At 43.5% G+C, this 20,450-nt stretch overlaps 2 protein-coding genes across 5 annotated transcripts; one reads left to right on the top strand and one right to left on the bottom strand.

The window, feature by feature from the left end:
* The first annotated feature begins 1,074 nt into the window (after positions 1-1,074).
* tecra (trans-2,3-enoyl-CoA reductase a) lies at positions 1,075-9,467 on the top strand. The gene is made up of 11 exons (XM_085454429.1): positions 1,075-2,648; positions 3,323-3,374; positions 3,553-3,597; positions 3,679-3,782; positions 6,318-6,433; positions 6,671-6,776; positions 6,907-6,979; positions 7,068-7,111; positions 7,201-7,258; positions 7,357-7,445; positions 7,749-9,467. The coding sequence occupies exons 1-11, from the start codon at positions 2,481-2,483 to the stop codon at positions 7,920-7,922; spliced, it is 1,029 nt and encodes a 342-aa protein (XP_085310555.1). The 5' UTR covers positions 1,075-2,480; the 3' UTR covers positions 7,923-9,467.
* A 352-nt stretch (positions 9,468-9,819) lies between these two features.
* samd1a (sterile alpha motif domain containing 1a) lies at positions 9,820-17,199 on the bottom strand. 4 transcript variants are annotated; one of them, XM_085454425.1, is made up of 7 exons: positions 16,667-17,199; positions 13,699-14,047; positions 13,210-13,349; positions 13,023-13,086; positions 11,249-11,327; positions 10,726-10,840; positions 9,820-10,482 (listed from the first exon to the last, which is right to left on the bottom strand). In XM_085454425.1, exons 1-7 carry the CDS (start codon positions 17,027-17,029, stop codon positions 10,336-10,338), a joined length of 1,257 nt encoding a protein of 418 aa, XP_085310551.1. In that variant the 5' UTR covers positions 17,030-17,199; the 3' UTR covers positions 9,820-10,335. The 4 variants fall into 4 exon arrangements, with proteins under 4 accessions (XP_085310551.1, XP_085310552.1, XP_085310553.1 ...); XM_085454426.1 differs by having other exon boundaries at positions 13,023-13,083; XM_085454427.1 differs by having other exon boundaries at positions 13,210-13,346.
* Positions 17,200-20,450: the final 3,251 nt, after the last annotated feature.

Genomic DNA, 20,450 nt, shown 5'->3' with positions numbered 1-20,450 from the left:
ACACAGACACAAAGCCAGTTGGAGAGCTTTATGTTCCTCAGACCAGCCAGCTGCGACAGCTAACAGCTCGAACTGTGCGATAAACACTTCCCATGGCGTCTTGCCGCTGAACTTAGGCGTTTTTATATTCGCTGCAGCTTGCTGAGCGCCGCCATGTTTGTTTACATCACGTGACGGCGCGCCAAGCGAGGTCGACTCCTTCCCGCCGGAATCGCGGCCGCTGTGCGAACAGTTCCCGAGCCTAGTCAAACCTGGAGAAAATCCAGCCTCGGCAGACAGCCGCAGCACCGTTTCCCTCACTCCATGGGCGGGCGAGCGCGGACGAACCTCCCTCTCCTCCGTCTCCTTCTTAATCTTGCCCGGCAACATCCTCGTCTCGTAACGGCAAGCGTCGCCAGCAACAGGGTGTCGGGCGTTCTGGGGTTCTTTTTTCTTTCTTCACTTCTGACACCAATGTAACGTTCACAAGAACCAGACGGTTGGGGTCTCAGTTTGTCCGTTTATTTGGCACATAAGCCAGCGGGTTGTTAACTCAGGGGGAAGCGCTCTCGAACTCCCCCTCTCTTCAGCCTGGCACACACACAGAACAACCAGGTCCCACCCACCCCTTCCTGTACACCACAACCAAACATGAATCTTAAAGGAACAACAACAGTGTGCAGAGATCACCAACATGTCACTGTACAATAACACTTAACCATCGTTACAGTATTCTGTAACGTATTCCGTTACGTTACTCAATGACAGTAACGTATTCTGAATACTTTGGATTACTTAATATATTATCATGCTTTTTACAACAACGTGAATGTACTATTGCTGTGTGATTTGTTACTATTACTGAAGGTCTGCGACTCCGAGCTGTAGTAAAGGGACCTCTGACTAATACGGCGGGGTCCCTGTCGGCTCATAGCCGAAAAATAGCTTTACTTTGTTGTGTGGGTCAACTTTTCTTGCGAGAGACAGAGAGAGACGTTGAAAGACTGCTCCAACGGAACTTATTGTTTTCGGAGGAAAACACGAACACGGTGTACAGTCGAGTCTTAATAGCTTACTTACAACTGGGCTCGTCAGGCACTCTTCTTGGCTGAAGTGGTTATTATTATATTTACATGCTTCCAGCTCCCGTTTTTCCTCGATGACAACTCCAACCTTTCCACTCCCCTTTTTCTCTCTCCCTCCTCGCGCTCACAGACCCATAATGTGTATGGCAGTCCATTCTCCCTGCAGCACGGACTACACTGCCCATGATGCTACATTCTTTAGAGCTATGCTTGTAGCATTCTGCCTGTTAGCTTAGCACAACAACAACAACGAAAAGGCGCTCTCTCACCCAGGAAACACACAGTCGCAGAGAGAGAGAGAGAGAGCGTCGCCCTGTAACCATGGCAACCGTAGCGCTGCCGCCTGGAACAACAGAACGTAGCTGTCAAACAAAACCCAAACAGTCCTGACCCGCGACAAAATGAAACAGGAAAGTACCGCAGTGTAATCCATTTATTTCAACAAAGTAACTGTATTCTGAATACCACCTTTTTAAACGGTAACTGTAACGGAATACAGTTACTCATATTTTGTATTTTAAATACGTAACGGCGGTACATGTATTCCGTTACTCCCCAACACTGGACTATAGATATGCAGCTGGCTATTTGCAATGATGAGCTGACCCAGTGCAATGAAAGGCATCTCTGATGTTCTCCCAATCAGCATTTTTATCACCCGCCTCTCAAAACAAACCCCCTTGAAGTGTTTCAGAATGTGTTCGGCACACAAACTGTGACCTGACGCAGGCCCTGAATAAACAGGTTTGTCTTTGTTGTGGTTTTTCAGAACGAGAAAACAACCCTCACAGGTGGTTTGGGGGATAGAGGGATGTGTGGGCATGTGGAGATCTTTCATCTGACTGATCAGGTTTTCAGTGGGACCCCTCACTGTGTGACCAAGCGAGGAGCAGAGCGGGGAGCAGATGTGTCTTATAGGTCTAATGAGAAAATGTTGGCATCTGTCACCGGCTAAGGTTGTACTGTATGTGGCTTCCCAAGGTTACCAAGCCGGAGCAGAGCAAATCAGGCGACTTATATTTAGCCTCGCAAATGGCGCGCTATGGATTATGTCTTGGGCCTCTCCAGTTTCGTCTTCAGTGCATTTTGCTGCGTGATGTGGGGGCTGTGGATCTTGAACAGGATTCTGTTCAGGTGAAGAGCAGGTCTACTTCATGGTTTTAGACTAGCTCTCCTCCGACTTCTGCTCAGTGCCATTGCCTCAAGTGTTTACGGTCACTCCTCTGTGGAAGAAACTCCGAAAGTGGAAGGATATTCACTGAGTCTGAGAGACACAAGAGACTCTTGAACTGGACTAACAGCTTCTCTGGAGACGAGCTGGTAGCTGTTACACATACCAGTGGAGCACAACCAGCGTCACTGGACATATCACAGATTATTTCCCCACGCTATTGAGGTTTGGGATCAAACAGTGTCATGGATGTGCTCGCATTAGAGGCAAAGAAGGCAGATGCACTAGAGCCTGAGAAGAAAGCCGCACCGAGGCCAAAACCAAAAGCCCCCAAAAAGGCCAAAAGGATTGTTTACTTTGAGGTGGAGATTGTGGATTTAAAGACAAAGGAGAAGCTATTGCTGCTGGACAAGGTGAGTGAGAGGATGTCAAAAGGGTCTTTATTTAATTACACTCACCTTTTATATTTAGCTTAATGATTTTTAAAAAAAAAATGTTAACAGCCAGCAGATCACTTTGATTGCAGCCACATAACTAAAGTCCTATTTAAAAGAAAGGCCTCGAAACATTAGCATGCCATAGAGTGGATTGATTTATCACCTTGTTCTCACTCCTCTGAAAGTTTCATATTTTATACATGTTAAGTCTGTGCTGCAAGCGGCAAAACCTGATCTTACTCTGCAGCGAAGCCAAGAAAATACAGAACGGTTGCTTTGAACACATGGATGCTCTTTAAAGATAATCATCTGTTTCACAGTTTGCCCAGTCGAGTGCAGCCATTATCAGTTATGTTTCTATTGAGGTTGCAGTTAGGAGGTGAGAATTCCCTCCTCATCTGACAGGAATTTTCTGTTTCAGTTACAGCACATGCCCGCATCGCAGATAGGCTTGATTAGTAGCTAGTGTAAATGTTACAAGCTATGTCCGTAGAAGGAGGGCTCATAACAGAGTCGACGAGCCTGACAAGTTTCACAAGGAATCAAAACAAAATTGATCAAGACAGCAGGAATGATTTCAGCTTTGTTTTTTGTGCTGCTGGTAATAACACAATCTTTAACAAAATTTATTTTTTTTATTTTGATTTTAGGTGGAGCCAACTGCCACTGTTTTGGATATTAAAGCTTTGTTTCACAAATCATGTAAGTTCATCCTGCACGACATCCAAAATGACTCTTGCTGACTTTGCTGAATCCGAATTACATTAAATCTGGTAGCGATGTTCAGTACAAACACGAAAGCAGCTACAGCAGTGAGACACTTGGACCACAAAGAATCTCTTCAGAATACTAATAGTAAAGTTCCTCCCCATTTTGACAGATCCTAAGTGGTATCCGGCCCGACAGTCCCTACGCTTAGATCCAAGTAAGTCTGCCACCTTTTTTGTTTTTAAAGCATTTATCTAGATTACAGAGCAGGTCGTGATGGTGACTGTTTTTGTCTCAGAGGCAAAGTGTCTCAGAGATGAGGACATTCTCCAGACACTTCCTGTGGGAACCACAGCCAGCTTTTACTTCAGTGACCTGGGACCCCAGCTCACGTGGGGAACTGTAAGTCCACCTGTACACAGACACACAACATTTGGATTTAGTGTTGTGTGTCAAGTCATGAACACATTGCTCTGTAATGCCTCTGCTCTGGGATTTAAATATACTCTAAAGACTCATAATTGTATTAGAAGAAAGGATTTAATTCTCATGTTTGCACAATTGGCTTTTGGATATGACTCAGCCACAGCTGGATTGTTTTTAATCTGCTGACTATCACTTAAAGAGAACTGCTTTTCAAAAACTGCTTTGCACTTATTATGCTAAAACATGCAAACCCCTCGACACGATCTTTTAACATTCTTGCACTTTAAATATACAAAGACACCCTTTCACCCACTCAATAACTCTTGAATATAAATATCAGCCTACAGTGACAGGTAGAGTTGATTTACTGTGGCGTCCCCCCTGCACTACCCCCACCTCTTGCACTGCATGTCCTCTGTCCTAGGACATTTAATCTCATGGCCTCATTTCCCCCCTGAGGCGTTTATCCCTCCTGACCACTCACTCCCGTTTCATTGCTGCTCTTTACTCACCCATGCCCACCCAGTCTTTTCATTCCCCGTCAAACCCTGAGACAATCTGAGAAAAATGCCTTTAGTCTGATGCCAGTGTGGGTGGACGAGCAGCGATCAGAAGTAGCTACCAGTCAGGCATGCTGAGCCAGGCCTCCGCCGAAGGTGCTGATTCGGGGATCTGTTTCACAGCTGTGTCACTTGATCTTAAAGCGGGTGTTACAAGCTGTCCCAGTATCTCATCTGGTCTATGCGTACATACTGAATATGAGGAGGAGTATTACTGTAACTGATTTGTTCCTAATGCTTAGGTGAGGTAGACAGACCTTTTTGATCCATGGTGGCTTTAACAAGTGAGACTGTAGAAACCAGAGCCACGCTGGTGTCAGCTGTTAGTGAGCTGGTGAGCATGTCAGGTGTCAGTTGCATGTTCTCCCTGTGGCATAGGGTTTATACCGACAAACTATCATTCTAAATGGATTTCAGTCAATAATTAGGCTATGTTAATTTCTGTAATTTGAAAGCTACCAGAATTTATGGTACTGAGTTAAAAGCATTTAAAGCTGTAGTCCTGGTATTAACTTATGCAACCCCTGATTTGTTTTTAACTTTTCATTCATCGACAGGTCATATGTTGTTATGATATCATATTATGATAAATATACTAAAGTCACTCTATTAGATACACTTTATCCCAGTAAAGGGTTTGGACCCTCTTCGATCTTCAGAACTGCCTTAATGTTAATGACAGAGATTCAACAATGTGCTGAAAACATTCCTCAGAGAATTTGGTTCATTTTGTTGAAACAGAGCCACACGGTGCAGATTTGTCAGCTGCACATCCATGAAGAAAAGTAATGGATTCTGAGTTGTTCAAGCTATGTTTAAGAACGCAGTTTGACCAAACCTTTGTGACATGATGTGTTATTCTGCTGTAGTCCATCCGCTTCAAGCTTCAGTGTGTTGGGTGTTCAGAGATTCTCTTTTGCATACCTTGGTTCTAACGAGTGGTTGAGTTGTTGTTGCCTTCCTATCAGCAGGAAGCAGACTGGCCATTTTCATCTCATCTTTGACATCAGCAAGGACTTTTTACCCAAATAACTGCCACTCACTGGATGTTTTCTCTTTTTTTGGACCATTCTGTATAAATCCTTGATATGGTTGTTATGGCACCAGTTTCCGAAATATTCAGACTAGCACTCTGACACAAAAAACAATGTCACATTCAAAGTAGCTTAAATCACTTTTTTTCCCATTCTGATGCTCAGTTTGAACTTCAGCAGACTGCCTGGGGCATGTCTACATGCAAAAGTGGATTGAGTTGATTCTATGTAAGATTGAGTATTTATTAGGGCCACATTAATGAAAAAAACATTAACGATTATTTTGAGAAAAAAGACGAAATGTTGAGATTATCATTTTTGTTTCAAGACAAACTACCATGTTTGCTATACCCACTAAAAAAATGCCTTGTTTAGATGAGTTAGTGAAACAAATTGATCCGCCGTCTTGTGACACAACATACATCCTCTTATTGGACTGGGGTGTAACCATCGATAACCTTGCATCTTTCCAATACCAGCTATTTCATTTTGTACAAATCCACTCTTGTGCGCTTTTCCGTCTGATCCGTCTGAAATGAGGCCCTAATATTCCTTCGTAGGCTATATAAATGTAACTGGTTGGTTAGATATTTGTTGAAAAGAGCAGGCAAACAGGTGTACCTAAAGAAGTGGCCAGTGAGTATAGTAGCATTTCTAACATCCAGCTGGAACTCTTCACTTCCAGCCATCATATCCCACTAAACCATCCTACTCCTGCTGCCAAAGAATGTAACTGATTATACTGAATAAAATGAAAAACAGGCCAAGATAAAATACTGCCAAACCACATTTCTCCTTTAATGTGTGCATTTTTTTTAATATGTGCAGCTTTCCACACAAATCCCTTAACTGGCCCTTGGTCACAAAGCTTTGAGAACCCTTGACTTAAAGCACATGTGTCTCCTCACTCACTTCAGGTGTTCCTGGCAGAGTGTGCTGGCCCGCTGATCATCTACTTAATGTTCTACTTCCGCCTTCCCTTCATCTACTCTCCAAAGTATGACTTCACCAGCAGCAAGCACTGGATCGTACAGTGAGTGTCGGCTTTCCCATGTTTTCAGAGATCTGTTGTGATGTTGGTGCAGTGTTTCACACAATCCCGGGCTTTGCACAGACCCCCCGCCTCCCCCGTCAGCATGACAAACAGTTGGGAAGCATATTGCTATGTTGACACTGAGTCAGCGCCAAGTGTAATGGACTGCAGCGGGGCGATGTATTAATCACAGCTAAATATGTAAGTGTGTCTTTGTGCTTGTGTGTCTTGTTGCAGTTTGGCCTGCATATGTCACTCCTTCCACTACATCAAGAGGATTCTGGAGACACTGTTTGTCCATCGTATCTCCCATGGGACCATGCCTCTCAGGAACATATTTAAGGTAACTGTGCTGCACATTAAAAGCTTTGTGCATTGTAGTTATTACTTTGTTTGGGGTTACTCTTCTTAGAAATCTATGTGGAGCAATATCTAGACACTTTGACTTATAATAGTCCTGCTTTCTATGCCAGAACTGTGGCTATTACTGGTCTACTGCAGCTTGGATGGCATACTACATTAACCACCCTCTCTACACCACACCCTGTAAGTGCTGACCACTTTCATTCTCACTTTAGCTCATCAGTCAATGCCAACTTCTATCTTAATCCATTTTTCTGTGACACATCAACAGATTACGGGCAGCAGCAGGTGAATGCAGGTCTTTACATTTTCCTGGTAAGCTTCAGCTCTCTGAGAGTCACCTTCCACATTTTAAACCCACCATCCTGTTGAATGCTCATTTTTGAATATCTTTATCCCCACAGTTCTGTCAAATAGGGAATTTTTCCATCCACGTGGCGCTTCGTAACCTCAAAACACCAGGTGAGCGTTTTGCAGCAATACGTGTGATTTTCAGTCTCCTTTTCTTACTGATTTCCTTTTAAACGCACAGTGCAGTTTGAGTTTACCCTTCGTTTCAGGCTCCAAAACCAAGAAGATTCCTTATCCAACAAAAAACCCCTTCACCTGGATCTTTTGGCTGGTCTCTTGTCCGAACTACACATATGAGGTAAGCCCAAATCAAACTCCATATTTCGGTGAAGTTCACCCTTTTTCCTTAGGTAGATGAATCTATAACATCCAGTATTTATATATTTATTTAAGGGAAATTTTCTGGGTCTATGCTCATTTTGGTGTTATTAGTATTTTTTAATGTTACTCTACTAGAACGCTAAAGGTTAACATTTCATTGTACAGTGCTGCATTTTATCCTCGCAAGGAAAGATGCATTGCCATCTGGTGGTTATGTTCTGTAACTGTACCATCATTCTCCATGCACTCTGTGTGTGTGTCTGTAACTTATTACTCACAGGTCGGCTCCTGGATCGGCTTCACAGTGATGACCCAGTGTGTGCCTGTGGCTTTCTTCACTCTTGTGGCCTTCATCCAGATGACGGTTTGGGCTAAAGGCAAACACCGCAGCTACTTAAAGGAGTTTAGGGATTATCCCACCCTGCGCTCCTCCATACTGCCCTTCATCCTGTAGATCTAAGCACAGGCAACAACAGCTGCTACACCCATCCAACTCCTCACTGGTAGCGGTCCTTTTTAAGGGCCCATGCATCCCCCTGGATGTCAGGGACTGTGCGCTGAGGTAATAAGGAGCGGCATTTACAGTGCTGGACTGGTAACTGAAGGACTGTCACATTGAAAGGAAGCTAGTGAAATGCAATAAAGTCTTATTTTAATGTTATATGCAATCTAGAAGATAAAAGATGTCCTTTTTATTTATTCTTTTTATGTGTTGCACAATATTCAAAAGTTTAAAAAGAAATCGTAGCTTTTATCAGCCCAATCAGTGAAATTTTATCAAAAGTATTCTTACTATGCAGCCTGGAGCTGAAAACTTGGTGGTGTCACGCAGCTCATGCAATACTCTACTTACTGACCTTTATACTAACACTGTTCTCTTATGAAGTTTATTCACTGTTATGAATTGTGTTTCCCCTGAAGGCGCTTTTCACACAAAGCTGAATTTGAAGATCAGATGAGTGAATTTGTTACTGAAAAATAGATATTTTTTGCAGGGATTTCCATCTGTAGTGTAAGGTTTGTTTACATTACTTTAAGTCACCGAACCAATGAAACAATTGCTTTTCGGTGTACTGTTGATTTAAGGGTAATAAACTCTCACAAAACAACTTAGCGGAGACACGAGTTTTATTTGCAACTCCGCAAAAGTGTCTGTTGTGTTACAGATAAAACGTGGAGGGAAATACACTGGAGATGCGGACTACATTATGTGGAATGTTACAATTCAAGTGGCTGGCTTAGATCAAAACACAAAGAGAGACGAGACAAAATGATAAAGGAATAAGAGAAGATAAAATATTGCATTTCATCGAGATATCTGTTTGTAAACAGATTCTGAGCAGCTCCGTTGAATGTCTCACAATATATTCAGTATTACAACAACATTTCTTGCAGGTTTATTTTGTGTATGTGTAAAAGCAAGTTCCTTTAGGTTGCACATATTCTGGTCACATCTATTTGCAATCGTTCCCCAAAGTGCAACTGTATTGTTGGACCACAGTCATTTTTAATTAAGACAATACAAGGAGAAAAAAAACCAACAAAACAAAACAAAAAAAAAAAACCTCAGGTTGTAGCATATCAGCTCAAGTGTTGGTTATATCTCCAGCCCCTTTCAGACATGCACTAGAGAATGCCCTAAAGAGCAATAACAAATAGACATTGACACTTTGTTCCGGACCTGATTCGCAGTAAAACATTCCTCTGCGATGCACGTGTGCCGCGGGCCTCCGTCACTGTTGCGGGTGTGTCTGAATGAAATCGAGAGGAATATTAACAGGAAAGTGGCTTACGTTTGAATGACAGTGCAGTCGCTTAGACACCAATGTCACATATCCCATGTCTGAAAAGGGCCTCAGTGTTATAAAAGGTACTGAAGAAATAATCCAAAACAGCAGCTACTGGTGGCAATGATAGGTTAGGAATCAGACTCTGCTGATTAGGGCTGCACCCAAATACTCGGATATTTATTCATCGTGTAGGTGGAACTTTTTTCTTTCTCAATGTGGAAAAAACACAAACCCATAAGATCTGAGCTTGAGTGCACAGCATCTGACTCTCAGCAGTGATTGTCATGCTTTAGTTCACCTCACTGCTGCTAATTAGTGACTTTCATACCTATTTAGCAAGTTAAAAAAAAAAAACTATGAAAAGTACTGGTTTGCAATGGAGCTCTAGCTCCCATTGTTGTCCTGCTGTTCATTCTCTCTGCACAGCACCTGTCAGATGATGCTTTAGTTATAAAATTGTCAACTATTCACTGCTGATTATCAAGGCTTCAAAGAAAAACAAGATATAAAGGGCAGCCCTAATAATGCAGGTACTTGGATAGTCTGACTTCTCCAGCACTCATCACATGAAATAAAAAGAAATTAAAGGGGGAAAAAAAGCAAACTGCACAATTGCTGTGCTTTGTTTTCTGTGATTAACAGTTTCTGGGTAAACAGAATGTGTGGTAACAGACACAGAGGGGACATCCAAAGCTGCGACAGCACTGTATCCACAGCCATGTCTGTGTAGGTGGTCCACTTGGTTGGAAGGCTTAAACTTTTCACTTTCCCAGTGTTTTACTCTTGCAGAAAGGTTGCTGCTGCACCGCTTTAAAACACTCGGAATGCAGCGGTCTCTTCCCTCCATAACGGGGTTGCAATGAGTGAAATGAAAACCATCTGAAAACTAAAGACCGTAATGAGAGGTAGGACGACTGTGTTTCAGTTTCTGGTCAGTCTCACAGTGAAAGTCAATTCCACCGAAACCCTCCACCACACACCCTCTACACATACTGTATATGAAAGTGGGCAGTAGTGAGAGGGGGCGCTAAATGGAAGTTTGAGTCAATGCAGCAGTCTGCCATGTCAATCGCCACTTCAAAGGTCTTCGCATTCCAGGAAATGGGTCCTCTGCAGCACTTTTACATGGCGCTCGTAGATTTTGAGGGCAGGGCCGAGTCGGATGGACAGCCCGGTCAATACGTCACTACGCTGCATCAAAAGAAGAGACTTCCCATCAATTTCCTGCAAAAGAGGGAAAAGAATTTAATTAGAATTACGCTTGGGTTTCTAAAGATATGCTTTGAGTATTTAACCCAACGGCACCATTCTTCAGTTTTGAACAGTGCAACAGACTCATAGTGTATATACAGAGCCTCGAAAAAAATAATACATTAAAACAAAATCCATGAAGTGATGGAGTATGTTAGGTTTGACTCTGATGTATGAGCAATGCTCTCTGTAGCAGCTCTGTACCGCTGCACTAACCTGTGTTCGAAAAGCGACAGCCTGCTCGGGAAATCCTGCAGCTGAGAAATAACTGGCCACATCTGCCACAGTCCACTGCAACAAGTTCTGGCTCATCTTCTCCTTCTTCACAGACCTGGTGGATTACAGGATTTAAAAATAAATCAAGAAGAGTCACAAAACCTCAATATGGCATCCGTGTGCAGGTAATGTCTTGTTTTGTTTCATTTTCAAGCTTTTACATGACCCACAGGGTAGTTTACTATAATTATTTTAAGTGCTGTCCCTCAGCAAAGGTGAACTGATAATCTGGACAATTTGCCAAAAAGTGTGGGCCAAACACCGTCAAGGACTATCTGCATGCTGAGCTGAGGCTGGCAGATTAAATGGCTGACAGGTAATTATGGCTAAATGCTCAGATCCTGCCAGTTGCTGTATTTTGTACTTATATATATAGATATATATATATATATATATATATATATATATAGATATATATATATATATATATATATATTTTTTTTTTTTTTAACAGGATACTCACACGTCATCCACTTTACCACCATTCAGAAGATTGTCATCAGTTGCTGTTAAGGATGATGTGTCTGCCTTCTTAAATGTGCCTGTTGACAAACAGAAATCACATTATAATAAATGTAAAAATTCCTCAAATGCAGATGATATCTGCATCGACCGCAGGGCAGCTCATTCATAAAAAGTGAACTGAACCTGAGCTCTTATGAGTAACAAACAGAAAAAAAGAAAAGTCTTAAAATGAAAAACAGAGCTCTAACTTATCTTCTTCAAGGAAAAAAAAAAAAAAAGCAGCTCCAGTTTTAAATGTGCAAACTCATTCCGCTGATATCCAGCAGAGCGATGTTGGACCAGCTTCTTGTAGTCATACTGGGTTGTCTGCAGTTATGGTATGTTTTTCTATTAGAGCTGCTTCACACCTCAGTAAGGTGAGGGCTCGGTGAATGAGTGTTGATACAGCCCCTTATTACACCGGACCACTTTCACAGGATGCTGGCAGGCCTGCTGTCATACACATGATGCATGACGAGGACGCAGCCATGTTTTAGATGGGTACCGCTCCTCCAAGGCAAACTCCATGCCAGCTTTGCCACTGTGCATTGTAAGTGTGCAATGTCTCACTTAGGAAAGAAAAATGCAGGTTTCACTTTGATATTCAGGCATGAGTAAAGTCACTGACAGATCCCTGAAGTAATAAAACAGAGAACAAAATAAAGTAGGGATCTGCAATGATCACTTTTAGATAAAGATTGGAGACATTAGATCCTGGCTAAGCCCATTTCAGGATTAGTTAAATTCAGATTTAGATGACACCCCACACATATGCAGTTTATATCTATGTGTCAGATTTTGTATTACTGTAGGCATCGGTTAACAGCTGGCTTGCAATGTAGCTTATTGGGTATTTAGCAGTAAGAACTACCATGGTCAATTTGAGGTGTTTTACCTTTAGGTTTCTCCCTGTAAACACAACAAACTACATTCATTTTTACACACTAAAGACCTCCACTAGCATCTACCAAGAATGGAAGCCTCTGTCTCTTCTGGACAGAAACTTTAACCCTAAAAACTGACTCAGATCCTTAGTAAATCTGAAAGTTCACTGTTTCCCGCAAACACAGATTTACTAGGAATGTACCAACATATCAGGTTCACCTAATGATCGTCATGGGCCTAGATGACTTAACAGTGGTGGTGAAGAACATATATTTGTCATTTAACATCTTTTGTTTTGCTGGCTAAGTCTCAAGTTAAAGTGATAAAAGCTGAAAGACTTTAAAACGAGATTTCTGTCTTTTGCCCACCACAAAGGATGGAATAAATGTAATCAAATTTAAGGAAGAATGAAAATAAGAGCCCACAAGATATACCTGAATCATTAATTGATTATGTGGTGGTAATGTAGTCATTTTTCTTCATATCATGCATCTGTGGACAGTCTAAAAATCCCATCTCTACAAGTCAGTCCTGACAAAGTGTTGCAATGACCTCTAACTAGATTGGGTACTAGCTGAACAGCAGGTAGCAGCACACGCTTGTGAAGCAGTCAAAAGATCGTAAGCAATGCTGAAGGCAAGTACTGGTACAAAAAGCCAAATAACAACCAGAATGGAGCCTTTATGCCCATTATGTTGACATTTAGTTAACCTCCTTAAGTTCCCTTTCTATTAGAAACCATGTTCCAAAGTGAGAGAACGATTCGGTGGTCAAGCTTTGCAAAAGAGATAGAAGCTGCAAGCCTGCTATACAAACACAAACAAACAAGAGAAAACTATGTAACTCACAGTTGTCAGATAGCAAAGGCAGTGTTTGTGATCTCCCATTAGAAGCATTCCTGGTCTCATCCTGCTGGTCAAACACGAGAGAACAAAGATGAATTCAACATGACAATGTCAGGTAGGAAGCAGAGGGATCAAAGAAGCAGAGGACAGATACAGATGTTAGTCACAAAAGGAAAAAACAGGCCCTTACCGGCCGTGCTGCTGAGTCTGGCACCAACTGGTCAGACGAGACGCTTCTGTCCTCCACCTTGCTTCCATCATCTTTCTTTACGTTGTTTACAGCGCAGGGGGCAGGAGCTACAGACTGGGCCGCTGGCTTCATGGCCACTGCTAACACAGAGTGGGCCAATTAACACCAATTATACGCTGATTATCGTCCACATCTGACCTGCCAAATTCTACTTAGTCTAATAGGAGAAATTTATGACAGCCAAATGGATGAATGCGCCTCAGACTGGATCATCACTAAGCTATGAGAATATATTATTTTCCCCTGCATCTCTGTGTCTGGCTTACATTACAGTTGTCACTGTCAACATCCCACAAATAATTACACAGGTGTTTAAAAGCTCCCATCGACTTCTTTCATATCCAGCGCAAAGCTGAGCGTAAGCTTGCACATAAACTGATATTAGAGTGCTTTGTGCGCACGTTGCTCTGTGTGTAGCACCGTGAATACCTTTGTCTCTCTGCATTCCTGGGTGCTGGCGCTCTGCTGGGCAGACGGCAGAATCATAAGCCCAGTCATTGTGTGCAAGGGCCCTGGGGCTGGAGGGGGGCAAGGAGTTGGGCCTCTCACCAGCCTTCTGGAAAGAGGCACAGTCCAGAGCGGAGCCAGGGCTGCACCCGGGGCCGGGCCTAGCGCCAGAGGGAGAGCAGGGAGCAGAGACAGCTCGCACGGGGGCACAGTGCACAGTGGCATCTTCATGTGTGTGGCTGGGTGAGGGTCTTTCCTGCCCATCCCGGCTCTCATCGCCCCCCTCCTCGTCTGCATTGCTGTCTGTGTCCATAGCTATAGAGGTGTCAGCCTGGAACACAGGAGCAGAGGGGGAAACGTGATTTCACATTTGCACAGAAGCTTTCTAGATGTTTCTAAATCTTCATTTGGATGAGAGGGGACAAAAAGCAGGAAGAGACATCAAGTTGTTATTAGCAGCAACTTAAAAAAAGCTGCTGAGCCCGACAAGGTTGTAAGGTATTGTTGGGAACACTGAGAGGCACTGATTGTAGGCTGAGGGTATCACATGAAGGCAAGCTCGTACTGATGTCGCAATTTGACCGCGGTGGTGGTAAATTATTGCCTTTGAATGCCTCCGTCCCTTTCCGCGGTACAGCGTTCACTCCGCAGAGTGCGAGCCCTCCCGTCACAAACATGTACCCCGCTGCATTAAAACATTTAAACACAATCTTGTCTTTTCTTTTTTTCATGGCAGCTAAGAGTTCTCACGAACGCACACATTCCTTTTGCTGGAGCGGTTCGACGACGGCGCCCCGAGTGAAAAAATCACGCCGCGTGCGACTGCGTGTCCGAGACCCAGCAGTCGAGCACATGAGCGCACGAAAGCCCGCCCCGCTCCTGAGGAAAGAGCCGCTTGAACGGCATTCAGCCGTCGCACTGCATTTCTCACAACTTTCACCGAGGCACGGTCACAAAAACATAACGCCCCTGGGGATCTCAGCCCAACATGATTTACATCTCGGCTCACAAACACTCAGAGCCGCCGACGTACTCTGTGCGTCCCCGTGTTTTTTTTTTTTTTTTTTAAGAGGCCTACTTGATTGATAATTTTAACACGCGAGAGCACAAAAGGGGCCGATGGGAGGCGTTTTTTGTTCATGCTCTTGTTGTTTTTCCTCAAATTTCCTCCAAAGTGCGCATGGAGTTGGGAGACGCGGTATAGACCTTGTTTTTGTGTCTGTGCTCTTTTTGTAAATAAGGGAAATAGTCAAATGAAAGAAAAACAGAGAGCTTTCCAGGGCCGAGCCGCTCGCTGCACGGCGGACCAGTCGGAGATAAAAGCCGAGCTTTAACTCGACGGACAGCCCTCCGATCAGAAAGAGCAGCGGACGACGCGATTACCAGTCTACTTTGACTTTGCGTCGGGTCAACGATTTACAGCAAAAGCGACTGGACAGAAAAGAGTCACACGAATGAGTCCGTTATCGGACACGTCACTGTCTACATTTGACCCCCTCGTATGCTGGCAAAAGCTGGTTAACACCCCGCAGAGGGGTCTGTTCAAAGCATTCACGCATAGTCGGTCTTGTAGCAACACACACGCCTTTCACAGAACAATTTGATCTCGGCTTAACCCAAATCGGACGGGCGCATCCGCCATCTAGCGCCGGACGAACAGTTTGCGGTCGCTTTATGTTACTTCAGCTTTCTGCCGGCTCTTGCATATTTCAGAGCTTTGTGGTGCTGATTTTCCTCCTAAAATACTGTCGGCGCACAGCTGGCAGACACAGAGACGAGATGTCGCCACTGTACGGGACGTGATGAGCAATAAAATTAAAAACCAACAACAACAACAACAAAAAAAAAAAAACAGCTAACACCACGACGTTGGACGTGACCGGGCTTGGCAGTGCGTCCGATAATGGATCTAGGGGTTCGACTTCAAGCACTGCGTCGGCAATCGTCCATCGCTCGAAGAAGAAACGCAGTTTGGTGAAATGAAGTGATTGCACCCACAATGTAACTACTTTGTCACCGCTTGCAGTCGATTTTGTGTCTGTTTTAGCACACTGCACATTGCGATGGGCATATTTTGAAGTATAGACCGAGGCTAACGGTGGAAATCTAGCCATGGGCGGTCAAAAATATGATTGAGGACACGGCGACACTGTTTACAACAGCGGGCCCCGTTTGTTTCCCTGGCATAAAACAACCAAAAATGCAACAATGACCCACAGTCCCCCCGTCAGGTTCCTACATTCGCAGTGTTTGAGACTTTTTTTCCACCCCCCTCCTCCTCCTCCTCCTCCTCCTTCACCCACTCCCACGTTGACAGAGAATGAAGAGACACACATCCAGACTTACGTTTCGAAATAAAATTCCCACCAGCGGGGCACAGTTTTCATGCCATTATTATGAAAGTGCACTTTTCTCAACTTCCGGGCTACCTCAACTGTCATTGCGGAACCTTAACAGCACCCCCCTCCCCCTCCCTCAACGCCGAGTTTGGGGCTTGAAAAGCGCTTTCTGCTGCCGATAATGGAGGCTCGGGTTGTTGCGGACGAACAGGACGGTTCAACTTTTCCCCGTCCCGTGTTTGCGCTTTCACGCCGTCCATTTAAAGCGCTTTTAAACTGTCGCGCTGTGTAAAAAAGAAAGAAACAAATTGTGCCACACGCTCCCTTCACGCGCACCTTCAGTTTTTTTCTCTTTCCCCCTCCCCTTCTCCACCTCGGCAGCGCTCGAGCGAGGTCCAACCGCCGCTCCCCGTCTGCGGCAGTTTCGGGTGCACTTGCAAATCACTCCCCTTCACCGTCCCCCTCCACTCCCTTACACACTCTCACACACACGGCAAAACATGTTTTATTTTTACACACCAAACAGTGGTCGTTCAATCCCCCCACCTGTTAATTTTCTGTGAGGTGACATGACAATGAAAACGTGCCTCCTAGCATCAGCCTCCACATACCTCCAAATCCTCCTCGTCCTGGTCAGCGGGACCGAAAGCGCTGTCCCCGTTGCTCAAGTCGGAGTGACTAGCTTCTTCCACGGCGCTCCTTCTCGCAGCCGCTGTTAACGACACATCTTCTTTTTTTCTGCTTCTCCGCTGAACCTTGGCGGCGTTTCGGTACGAAATGGAGCCCTTGTAGTTAACTTTCAGCACGGTCTGTTCTTGGATCAGTTTTTCCAGTTCTGCGCAGGTTCGGTCGGGCTCGGACCCGTGTCGTCTCCGGACCATTCGGCAAATCCTCTCCAAGTCCGGCCGGGCTTTTCGAGACCGCAGCGAGTCGATAGTGTCCAGAATCCACTCGCGGTACTTGGATTCAGACATCTTTTCTGCTCGCTTGCTTTGCTCTCTTTTTTCCCCGTTTTTTTTTCGTGCCTCAGTGCGTCAACCTTGTGCGTTACACACGGTGATTTTCGTGAGCCGCGGTCCGAGCCCTACTGAGAAGCGGAAACCTCGCTGTACGCCTCCTGCGTTTGCGTTTGCGCTTAAGGTGGAACGAGGGAGTTAGAGCGAAAAGTTTTACTCGAGAGGCGTTTTTAAGGTGGAATATGCAGTCCTGAACGGGAACGAGCGCCCGCACTCGGTATTAAGTGTGGTCCAGTTGGTCGGAAAGGTAGCTTTTTGTTTATTGTTTAAGATTAACACAAACTGGCAACAACTATTATTATTAGTATTATCGTTCAACCCTTGATTAGAGTAAACATCCTGTCACGGAAATAATTCTTAACACGTGATCCAGTCCTTCGCCTAGCTTCGCAAAATCAAATCAAAGCCACAGACCAAACTGAGACGCCCCCTCGATGCCTAAATCTTAAGTAAGAAATAAGCATTGCACAAACAGGCAATACATATATTTTATAAAAAAACAAAAACAACAACAACAACAAAACCCACAAATTACATACAAGCCGTGCAGCCATCAAACACTACACAAGTGATCTGAATATACAAATGATTGTCAATGGTACATTCTCCTTTAGATTTACAGTACAGTGGAGGAGTCTTGAGCTTCCCTTCACGTTTTACCTAATATTTTGCTGGGAAAGTGGTAAAGAGATTAAGCAACTTATTGAAACATGTCCATACTATTTGGTATGACCACCTTTATTTGTCAACAAAGCCCAAACTCTCTTGTAAGTCAGGAATAGTTCTCCAGGCTCCCTGAAGGACATTCAGAGCTCTTCTTTGAATAATGGCTGCCTTCTTGTTCTGTTCTCTGTGCAAATGATCCCACGTTGCTGGCTCTGAGAAGGCCAGCCCAGGACTGACAGTGCCCCATTGTGTATTTTTCTGTCCAGGTATGCTTTTACTGTATTAGCAAGTGCATTTGGGTCATTGTCATGTTGAAATATAAAGCCACTATGCTGACCAGGTGGTATTGCATGGTGGATTAAAGTCTGATGGCACTTTCTGCATTCATAAGAGCCCCCCAACACCTCTGGCTGAAATGCAGTCTCATACCGTGGCAGAGCCTCCATCACGTTTTACAGATGGTTGCAGACACACACTGTTGCACTTCTCCCTTGACCTTAAGTGGATTCATCACTCCTTAAGAGCTTTTGACACTGGTTTTCAGTCCAGTTTTGTGTAAGTTGGCATACCTCAGGATTTTCTCCCCGTTTCCCTTCCGTAAGAATGGCTTCTTGACAGCCACCCTTCCACTGAGACCATTTCTCCTGAGGCTTCAGTGAACAGCAGATGGATCAACTGAAGAGCCAGATCTGTCTCTAAGGTCAGGTCTTTGATGGATTTTTTTCTTATTACTTAAGGATATGACTTTTCAGATATTGTTCATCTGCTGTAGATAGTCTTTTAGGCCTGATACTTCTTCTATTAGCCTCAAATTTAAGACACACGGCTCAGAATTTTGAGATTGCCAAGTTTTCAGCTAGTTGCCCTTTAAGAATCACCCTCTTGGTGCACAAATACTACCTTATGCTCAAACTGTGTTATCTTTGGCATTTTTCATAAATGTAACAAAAAAAAACATGCTTTTGCAATATTGCAACAAGCTGTTAGTAACAAAGTGCCTAAAGACAATTTAAAAAAATGGTTCTTTGCTAAGCTGTCTGTGTAGCCACAACACAGGTTCATCCCTCGAGTTATGTGCATTTTTTAATGCTTGAATGATTCATAGGTCAGTTTGAAGACTCTTTAAAAAAAAAAAAAAAAAAAGAGTGAAAAAGCAGCCAAAAAGCCAAGAGAACTTTTGCTCAAGAGCACTTCATTGCAATTTGTTAAAGTTTGGCTCTTTGGAAGCAAGATATAAAGAAAAGAGGGGTAGCACAGGGCTTTTACACAGTACTGCACCACCACAAAAGCTGTTTCAGTGATTTATAGTTTTACATTATAGCTTACAGTATATATGTAAACTTACATCTTGGTAAGGTTTTGGGGTCACCAGCTGCTGCCTCATAACGTCAAAGCACCTTGTTAATGTTTCTGCACCATTTCGTGAAAAGATATCCTGATTTGGTGGCGGAGAGCATTGTTAGTTTATTAATCTCCTGTAGGCGTTAAACTAAGTCAGGAGTCTCTCAGCCCATTCAGTGACCCTTTCTGCATTTTAGATAGGGTGGGGTCCTTGTCATCCTGAAAGAAACCACCCCCGTTTCATCATGGGATCACTTAGGACAAATCTGTATTGATTTAAAGTGACCATTAGCCCCTAAGAAGACATCATAGGCTCAAACTATGTCACCCACAGCTTAACAAAGTCACCAGATACCCTCAATGAAAAGGTCAAAGTTTAAGGTTTTTCCATTTAATTAGTCACTCATCTGCATGTTCTCCATATTTACAAATATGCACTAACATTTTTCTTAATGTAATGTGTAATGTAATAACAGATTTACTCCATGGCTTTGTATTTTTTTTAATGGAAATAGTGCATTCATAATGATGGCTCAGGTTTCTAGGCCTTTAATACGTGCAAACATATGCGGACCACTGGCCAAATTGCCCACTTTATTTTACACAGCGAGTCATTCCAATAGTTTTTCATTTGTGATTTGAGGCTTTTCTTGATTTGGAAATTCTGAATCCCTTACTCCTTCGCAGATTGCTTTAATCTTTAAGAAAACAACTCACAATTTTTTTCTCCCCTCCCTCAGTCAGTGGGAAAAGCTTCAGCTTGAGCTTCTTGAAAAAGTTCCATGGTGGATTATTGTGGCCAATATGCAAGCCATTAAAAACAGAAACGTTATCTGAGGTCCTATTATAAAAACTCAGCATCTGAAGCATGCAGAGCAACATCTGGATAGGCCAGACTTGTATGGAGAACAAAAAGCTCAGCTCTTTGGTCATATTTACTGGAGATACATATATAGATCTATAGATATCTATACATATATATTCAGAGAAAGAGAGAGGGAAGGAATTGCACTGATGAAAAGAACACCTTGGGGCTGGGGATATTGTGCTTTGGGGTGGTGTCACAGGAAACATTGCATGGATAAAAGGGAAGAAAAAAATTTCACTGCCTATCAGCAAATTCAGGATGCAAATGTCATGCGATCGAGCCAAGGAAGTGCAACTGAAAAAGTGGCTGACTTCTGCAAGACGACAGCGATCCACACATGAAACCCAAGCTGAAGCTTTTAACAGCACATGCCCACAAGTACTTTTTATTTCATTAAATAAATCAAAGTGGCAGGAGTGCATTAACATGTGGAGAATTCATTTTTGATGCGCGTTTGCTGCAGGAGTCGTATTTATTGGTCTTCAGTTCAAAAATCAACAAAAA

This window comes from Copadichromis virginalis, linkage group LG4, assembly GCF_057382275.1.
Source record: "Copadichromis virginalis isolate Kocher_CV1m ecotype Utaka linkage group LG4, C_Virginalis_male_GT1.1, whole genome shotgun sequence".
NCBI classification, from domain to species: domain Eukaryota; kingdom Metazoa; phylum Chordata; class Actinopteri; order Cichliformes; family Cichlidae; genus Copadichromis; species Copadichromis virginalis.
The sequence above is the reverse complement of the archived record's forward strand: the minus strand, read 5'-3'. Positions and strand labels throughout refer to the sequence as shown.